Source organism: Oryzias latipes, chromosome 3, assembly GCF_002234675.1.
Source record: "Oryzias latipes chromosome 3, ASM223467v1".
Taxonomy (NCBI): domain Eukaryota; kingdom Metazoa; phylum Chordata; class Actinopteri; order Beloniformes; family Adrianichthyidae; genus Oryzias; species Oryzias latipes.
In genome coordinates, this window is record NC_019861.2 from 18,900,032 (window position 1) to 18,909,009 (window position 8,978).

General features: G+C 39.5%; 1 protein-coding gene across 4 annotated transcripts in view; it reads left to right on the top strand.

The window, feature by feature from the left end:
- The window catches only part of dagla (diacylglycerol lipase alpha), a 38,546-nt gene extending 32,560 nt beyond the window's left edge, over positions 1-5,986 (top strand). For 3 of the 4 annotated variants that reach the window (XM_023953428.1, XM_023953429.1, XM_023953430.1), the window contains 3 exons: positions 1,457-1,623; positions 1,858-1,875; positions 2,575-5,986. In XM_023953428.1, coding sequence (XP_023809196.1) covers positions 1,457-1,623; positions 1,858-1,875; positions 2,575-3,676 — 1,287 coding nt within the window. In that variant the 3' untranslated portion in view covers positions 3,677-5,986. The remainder of the gene's footprint in view (positions 1-1,456; positions 1,624-1,857; positions 1,876-2,574) is intronic. The other variant, XM_023953431.1, reaches the window with a different exon arrangement.
- The last annotated feature ends 2,992 nt before the right edge of the window (positions 5,987-8,978 follow it).

Sequence of the window (8,978 nt, forward strand, 5' to 3'; positions counted from 1 at the left end):
GTGTGTTCTCAGGAAAAGCCCTCAAGTGCCAATGACTTCACTGGGAAGCAGCCAAATGTCCCAAAAAAATGGACGGAATAATTGAAAAGTATGGAAAAGCATTTAAGGAACATACAGACTGACAGAAATTAGTCGAAACCTCAAGACAGATTGTGCAAAATTTCAGAGGACTAATAGCTGCTGAGTTACAATTGATTTGAATATAATTTGTGATTATACAGCTTTTATGGGTCAAAAGTACTTAATCAGGTGCTATAACCTTCTTCTGAGTCTTTCCCTCATCTGTCAAGTACAGTGAAGTACATTATTCCTTTTAGTTTGAGCTCAACAAAACACCACTTATATAGACCTAATAAGTTGTCTTTGTATTTAGGAAACATCCATGGTAACCTAATTTCTTCCACATTAATGGCCTTTCTTCCCTCTCAGTTGTGCTTGTTTTTTTTTCTTTCAGTGGCTGCAGCTCCTCACCGGATTTCTATCCCTTGTTTCTTTTCAAATGCACCTTTTCAGGTTTTTTTCTCAGATTTTTTTCCCCTCAAGAGGCAGATGAAGCAACAAAGAGAGCATGTTTCTCCTATTACAACCTTCATCCTGGTTCTCATCACTTGAATTAGATAGTGATTTTTATTATTCCTTTTTATTTTTCCTTTATATTGATGTTCCATGAAGTGTTTTTATTCATATTTTTTTTCTTTTTGTTTTGTTATTGTGCTGTCAACTATGCACTTGATGTGGTCAGTGCCATACATTTGCTGTGATTTATCACTTGCAACACTCATGTCTTTATATTTCATTTATTGCACTCCAAGTAATACATGTTCATTCTTGACTCTAACCATCTAAAGAATCCAAACGTCAGTGATATTTATGTAATTTTACCTTAATAAACCTATAATTACATTTTGTATGTTTTTTGCCACTTTGTCATCATTTAATTGTCAAATGTTTGTTCATTTTTTGTTGTTTTCTCACTCATCATTTTTTATACCAAAGTATTCTGTTTTAACTAATTATAAATATAACACACTTCCTTTAACTGATGTGATTGAAGTTTGTCCTCTTTTTATGAATCACTTAACTCAATTCTCTGTTTTTCTAAACGCATATAATCATCGAAAAGTTTGCGATTCCAAAATCTTAGTGATTTTCTGTTTAATGCGGATTTTAGATTTTTCTTTTCTTTTTGTTTTCGTTTTTTTCTTCTTCATTGGATTTGCTGTTGGAACAGGTGGAAGAAGGTTTCAGGACAAAGAGCAGCCATGTTTTTGGTTTAGAGACCTTCTGAGAAAGAGACGGGAGGTAGAACTGGAGGTAGCAGATGTTGAGGTCCTCTTTGGGAGAGACACGCATGGATAGAACAAAATGTTCCATATCCCATCCTCCATGACCCTCCTGTCTAACCACATTTCCCTGGAAAGTCATGTGCTTGTATGTACATGTGTGCTTTTGACAGGTGCTGGAGAACTACAATAAAGGCAAAACAGCTTTACTGTCAGCAGCCAAGATCATGGTGAGTCCCACAGAAGTGGACTTGAACCCAGAGACCCTGTTTATGGATGCATCAGCAAACTCTCAGCAGCCGACGCCTACAACCCACCACCGCAGGAACAGTAGTGTTCGGTTAGTACACGAGGCACTGCTGTGGGTGTGTTTGAGTCTCAAACTATATATGGAAAAAAAAAGCTCCTATTGCTGTGTGCAGTTTGCAGTCTCAGTACAGAATGATCCAAACCTCATCCATCTTGATTTAATATTCATTTTAGAAAATGTATTGCAGAATCTGACTTTCATTTTATAGATCTTTTAAAAAACGTCATTTCTGTCTGTTCTGTTTTGTTTTTGGAAAAAAAAAAGACAAAAACCATTATTACGGTAAGCAAAGCATGCCAGTAATAACTTTGCATAATGTACTCCTTTCTCTCATGCACGCCTGCACGCTGTCTAACAACAGAACAGTTGTAACGTATGGTAGTATTCGATTCCCACCTTGTCCTCTCTGGTTTAGCCCTTGTCCAAAGTTGGTGTGAACTTCTGTTAGTAACAACTGATATGATTTAATGTCTTGTGCATTAGATGCTAGTATGAGTGAATCTGCACTACTAGGATACACTCCTCTGGTGCTCCTCATTAAGCCAACGCATCTCCCTGCTCCTCTTGCACCAAGTACGAGGTAAAAAACAAACATGCAATTTCATTCCCTCCAAAATCATCAATAATCTAGTGTCCCACATGTACAAATCTGGCATTGGATCAGAAGATTCTCTGTGATGGTGGAGGGAAATTCTTTTCTGTTCCATGCCAGGAGAGAGGACATGAAAAAGCATACGATGGCTAGATGAAAAGCACCATTGGCCTCTAGTCCCTTTTCTCTGTTCTTTCATCTCTGTAATATGCAGCCAGAATCACATAGACTCGATTTTAGTTCTAGTGTGAACGTCTTCAGCCTCCTTTTAGTCCTCTAACTTATTTGACCGTTTTTAAAGTCTGTCCTGTGTTCTGGTTTGTTCGTTTTTTTTCCCCCTTTTCTGCCTTTATCATAACTCTCCAACCAACTTTTATCCTCTCCTCCAGTTCTTATGCCCAATCTGAAATATCTCTGGATGGTTTCTCTGAGTGCCCACCTCCACCAGTGCCTGTAGTGTTGCGTGGAGCGCGGGAGCGCCTGGCGGTGGAGCTGAAGGACCGCAAAGCCCCGCTGGCTGTCATGGAGAGCCTCTCGGACGCAGAGTCGCTCTATAGCCTAGATTCCCGGCGCTCTTCAGCGGCACTGAGGGGTTCACCAATGCTGGGTAGCTTGCCGTTCCCTTTGGATGCTCCAATTCCAGAGGAGAACCCATCTCTCAGCTCTCGCACTGAGCTACTGGCAGCAGACTGTCTCTGTCAGGCATCACCGGAACACCTCGGTGAGGTTGGACCTTTCTTTACTCCAGTGGAAACCACATCCACCCCTGATCACCCCATGCGTCTCTCTCCCTCAACACCTCGCTACAGTGGACACCATTCGCCGGCTCTTCTCGGCCAGAGCGTCTTGGCTCAACCTTTCCAACCGCAGCCTAATTCCAGCCTATCGATGTTTCCCGATGGAGACCAGATACCCAGTGTCTACAGTCCAGGGACCACCCCAAATGCTCCCCTCAGCCCTCAGTTTGGCTCTAGACCAGCTGATGGGGAAAAAGCATCCTGGGACCGGGAGATCACTGATAGATTGTTAGGTGCAGGAACCACACAGGGAGTGTCCGTCCCTCCACCGCAGCTGTCTAATGGAAACCCCAGCCAGGCAGTGCTGGAGTTCGCACAGTACCTGGACTCTCTTTTCAGACTGGACGGGAGCAGCTCGCCACCTCTTGAGCTCTCAGATGGGGAGTCTGAGTCTGGCCGGGGCTCTTTTGGCCAGGAAGAAGGAGCAGATGGAGACGTGCAGCAGTTTGATGAGAAACAGCTTCTGGCCAGAGCAACGCTGGAGCCAAACCTTGTTCCAAAGCCCCCACGCACATTTGCTGAATCTGCTGATCCTTCTTCAGGAATTTCTTTGTCCCCCTCCTTCCCTCTTTCATCGTCTGAGGAGCTTAATGACCTTTCTCCAAGTGAAGTTCCCCCGCCAGTCATCCACTCCTTACGGACATCCACCCCTTGCCACTGCCCTGAAGAGAACACACTATCATCCATGGTTTAGTGTGACCTGAGGACTTCAGCCTCTATTGAGGTGGGAGAGTCTAAACCTTAAAACATATCATGGAAAAAGCATGCAATGGAATCCAGCTACCTTTCACAAAAGGCCCACAAAAGCCCAGCTCCTACAGTATCCATTCTTCAGGTGTCCCTTCAGTCTATAGCCTTTTCACATTATTGCAATGACACAAAAAGTAAATACCTCTCTCTGCATGTCAAGGGGCTGTGCTGCTTTTGGGTGTACATAAACAACTGTAGCTTCACAATGCCATTCTGACATGATGTGTTGCCCCTGAGGGTAAGTATCTGCATTACACCTGATTCCTGATTTAATAATAACAAAGGGAGAAGCACTGTCACTGAGCAGGGATAGGTAATGCTGTTTAAAAGAAAAATGGTTAGAGTCGGCACATCATCTGGGCTGATGAACTGTGCAACTCCCTGCCCCACCAGAAACCTGTCCAGCTTATTTTATTTTTATTTTTTTACTTCTCAAAATGTGAAGATGGATATATTTGTCAATAAAGTGAGAACACATGACGACATGTTGCTCAGGTCTACAGGGAACTGGCTTTGAGAAAGAGAGTGTCATGTTGGTGGGAATACGTGTCTTAAACTTTTAGTGATTGTGATAAAGTTAATATAAATGCCTATGGATGTCTTGATTTACATTTTGTAATGCATGATTTTTTTTATTTTAATTTAATTTATTCTTGAGGAGAATCTGTCACTAAGCCACTTGTGTTCTTTGGGTTTGTTGATACACATCTTAAAGCTAATTTTGACCTTTTTTGCCAAAAAAACAATCCAACAAAACTTTTTAAAAAAATGCATTGTCTTGCCAAATGTATTTATAAAATGTATTTTTAACATGTATTTTGCTTTATTTAAATGAAGGTTCAGTTCATTCTCTACTGTAAGAACTCTCCTATGTAGACTGTTAGTCAGCAGCACTAGGGACATGATGCCATCCAGACATAAAAAAAAAAGACACTGCCCTGACTTTCATGTCAAAGACACAACCTCTGCACGTTGAGTTTGAGCAGGTAACAAACTAGATCAAAGTCATACTCTGCAATTATCTTTGTAAAACTCTTAGCCACATGCCCAGGTCAGATTCTGCATGCTTTGTACAATGAAATTAGCATGGTTGGTATAGAACAAGTCTTGTTATTAAGCCACAGTGAATAAGCTCCAACCATCTTCATCACATAGACTCCTAATAGCAGGTGAGCGGGTCACCAGATGGGACCAAACTGCAGGTTGGAAAGGGTTCCAGGATGTCGCTTCTTGTAGTTCTGAAGGTGCTCGAAAGTTGTTTTTTGGACGTCAAGGCGTTTGCTTCCCTTTAATCTGGTTCACCTCAGACATCCTGAACATTGGACTGACTGAACGGATGGGCCCTGGCCATTAATTCCAAACCATCTTTGTTGCACACAATCTTCCATACCACTCTGGGTATAACAGGTTGTTCAGTTATTTATTAAGAGTTCTTGTTGTCACTTTCATTGGTGTATTTGACTGTATTTTTATTCTTATTACATCAGATTGGTTTGATGTCTGTGATTTTTAGAAGTTTTTAACGACAGTGCGGGGAAATCTTTTTGGATTTTTTCCTAACTGTAAGGCGTTCTGGAAATACGATTTTTTTTCTGTCTTAGTGATGATTGACATTCTGTCATATCATGGTGACAAAAGCTTTTTTTTTTTCTCTCTCCCCCACACACACACACACATACAAATGTGTCAAAGTTGTGAGACATGCTGTAGAGTGACAGCCTTCTCACAGTGGTATTTGGTGAAACGACACTATCAAGCTTGGAGTCACCGAAATAATCTCTTTGGTTGGAACAGGATTTATTGAGGTTACGCATGGCAGACAGTTCCAGCCATTTACAGTCTGAAAACACTTTGATGTTAATGCTGTAGCTTAGCTCGCAGCTTGTTTTTCACACACACACACAGAAAAATCACCTGAAAAATGCAGTTTGTTGCACGGTGATGTGTACTGCACTGTCTTCTGTGTGTACTTACTTCTGCAGGTGTCTATGAAATGATAAACTCCAATAATCATGTAGAGAACAAATGTATATCAAGATGACAATTATATTAAAAGATATCAATATTGATGTTTACAAAATGTTTTTCAGCTTATTGGCAGATGGGTAAATTTAGTCAGCATTGAAAAGAATAATTCAACTGTGTCTTGTCCATGTTTATCTGGTTGCATCTTTTTATTTCTGTCCCTCAATAAGAATGTAATTGATCCCTCCCCCTGCCTGTAATGGAATAAATTACAAACTATGAAAACTGAGTCTGTCAGTAGTGTGAGCAACTAACTCCCTGATGTCAGTAAGTGGATGATGGTCTGTTAATCATGGTTAATTATATCCTTCTGATATTTTTTCTCCTTTGATTTCCCATAAACTATTGGTATCATCTCAAATAATTTGATCATTTTTTTAAGATTTTGTTGTCTCATTAGTTTATATTTATTACAGGTAAAGTGTAACTTTTATGTATATATATATATACACATATGCACATACACACACACACACACACACACACACTGGAACGCACAACTAAGGAAAACCTAAAATGTTGTCTTAGAAAGCTACTATTAAGTAGCAAATGAATGCTAAAGGCTCGTGATGTGGTACTTGGGCTACATATTTGTTACAAAAAACACATTTGCATGATATTTAAACGGTCTAGATAAGGTCATACAACCTTTAGGAAAACTGTGGACGTCACAGTTTAGACTATGCTCATTGGCCTCCTGGGTGGGCACAAACTATAACTTTCTCTTGACAGATTTCTGTACTCAAACATGCATCCATCCATTTTCTAAACCCGTTTAATCTCTTTTGGGATCATGAGGTTGCTGGAGCCTATACCAGCTACTGTTGGGCGAAGGCAGGGCACTCCCTGATGGGTTGCCATCCCCTCACAGAGCCACACAACTACAGCAACAGGAATACATGCAACCTGATTCAGAAACAAGGATCATTCATGTTATTTTTAGAATTTGAGGTTCTAGCGTCTACCAAAGGGATTTAATTTAACTAATAAATGTGGCATTTCTTTGGAAAATCCGTGTCACAAAAAAAGAATCAACCTTTTGATATGAAGTCTTACAGAGATACACTTGTGTATATTTTAAGATTGTATCTCCTCAACTGCACAGCTCTCGTCTCTAATGCTCTGCCTGTTTTCCAGCTGTCTCTGCACTAATCCCTGCGGACTCCTGGGCTCAGGTGTGTTCCTTCAGTCTGATTTGGGAATATACCAATTCACTTTGTCTAACTTTATTCTACCTACCACTGTATCTTTCAGAGTCTGCTCAACTAAACACACCTGATCCAGGAAACCTGCCGGGATTTGCAGCCCTGGAGGAGCAGGGTCGGTGCAGCCTTGTTTTTCTGTTGCTGGCTACATGGCTGCAGTCAGCATGGGCTCTCTCTCACACAACACTGTCTTTATCCATAAAGTCTGGTTTTGCATTTTTAAGCAATGGAAGAATCAAGGGTTTTCCTGCATGAGCCAAGATTCCAACCGTCAACCGTTCAGCAAGTGAACATTATTTGCTGATCCCAAGCTGCCTTGATGCTAACAAAGAGCTTTTTCATGAGTCTGCACCGTCTCAATGCCAGTTTAATACATAATTCAAAAGGGATAAACTGGGGGGAAAGTGACCGAACCCAAATATGGCAGCTTTTCAAAAAAATAAGGATAAACTGGATCAAACTGAGAGTTTTTATTGCCTGGAAAAGTTCTTAATGACATATAAAAGCTAGAAATAGTGTTATTGTTAACTATGGTTGGGAAAAATCCTGTCAAACATAAAACAAAAAAAAGTGTCTGAGTGGGACAAAGATCACAAATTACAAATAAAAATAGCAACAATTGATCTAACTCGAGAATTTCCAGATAAGGCATTTGGAACTTTTTTTTTTAACCTAAAGTTTCATGACATTTTTAAAGGTTGTTTTTCTTTTAATCTTGTGAGTTGGAGAAATGTGTAAATTAAAGGGTGCTAAAAACAAAAGTCTTAAATTCAGATACAAGAAATTACCGTACCATTTTTTTTAGTTGCTTCACAGTCTGGTTATTTTTCCTTAAAAAAAATCTCACCCTTTTTTTTGTTTTTTTTGTTTTAAATCAGAGAACTCCCATCATCTCACATTGTGAAAAAGGGTGTCAAAATAAAAATGCTTTGCAGTCCAACACGAAGAAAACCTTTGGTCATCCTAAATGTGTGTTTTGTGAGGATGTTTTTTTCTCCTTTTTTTTTTAATTAAACTCTTATATTCACAGTGAATAACACATTTTGTGTTATTTATTTGAATCAAATGCTATCAAGATTTGATTAACAGTGTTGTTTTATTTGAAAAACAACACTGTGTATATATTCTGAATAGTTTGATGAATTTTAGTTGTGAATGTTTTCAAATAAAGCAGGGGTGTCAGGGGCACTTTCGCATAAATCCTTTTAAATTTTGTCCAATTATTAAAACCCACATAACTCCATTAATGAAGGATCAAACTGTCCAAAGGAATTAAGAAAAATAACATAAAACTGAGCTAGAAAGAACATTTATTACACGTTTAACATTTTACAAAAATAGGTTGCACACAGCCTTGCATCCGACTGATGGTTTGATGACAACAATTTGTCTGCATACACACATAAGACCTGCAAACATTGAATAATTACAATAGCTACACATAAATGATATGTAATCAGCTAAAGAAAATTTTTATTTTAAGAAATTAAAAACCTTTATGCCCGGGCTTATAGTTTGGCACATGTGAAATAAAGGATAACAAAACTACATCTTGACAATTTTGACATCCCATAAAAACATTAGACACTGTGCTATATGTAAAACACAAAACACTTGTATGGTGCAACTGTGAATCAGTAGGTACTATTTTAAGCTTCTTGTGCATTATGGGATAACTGTTGCACAAGTAAGTCTGAGTCGTATATTGCATTTGCCAAATTGTTGTCAGGGTGACATGATTATAATAGATTTTTATAACCGTCTAATGCACACCTAACTATTGGTGCTCTTCAGCTAAATCAGATATATTTTTCAGGAGTGTCAAACTCCAGGCCTTGAGGGCCGGCCTCCTGCTGGTTTTCTAGAAATCCTGCCTAATCTGCTGCTGATTACCTTGATCAATTAGTAAATAAGGAGCTTCAATGTCAGGAAAGTTGGAAAACATTTGGGACACCAGCCCTCAAGGCCTGGAATTGAGCACCCCTGTAAACTACTGCATTTGTGTGTGCGTGCGCG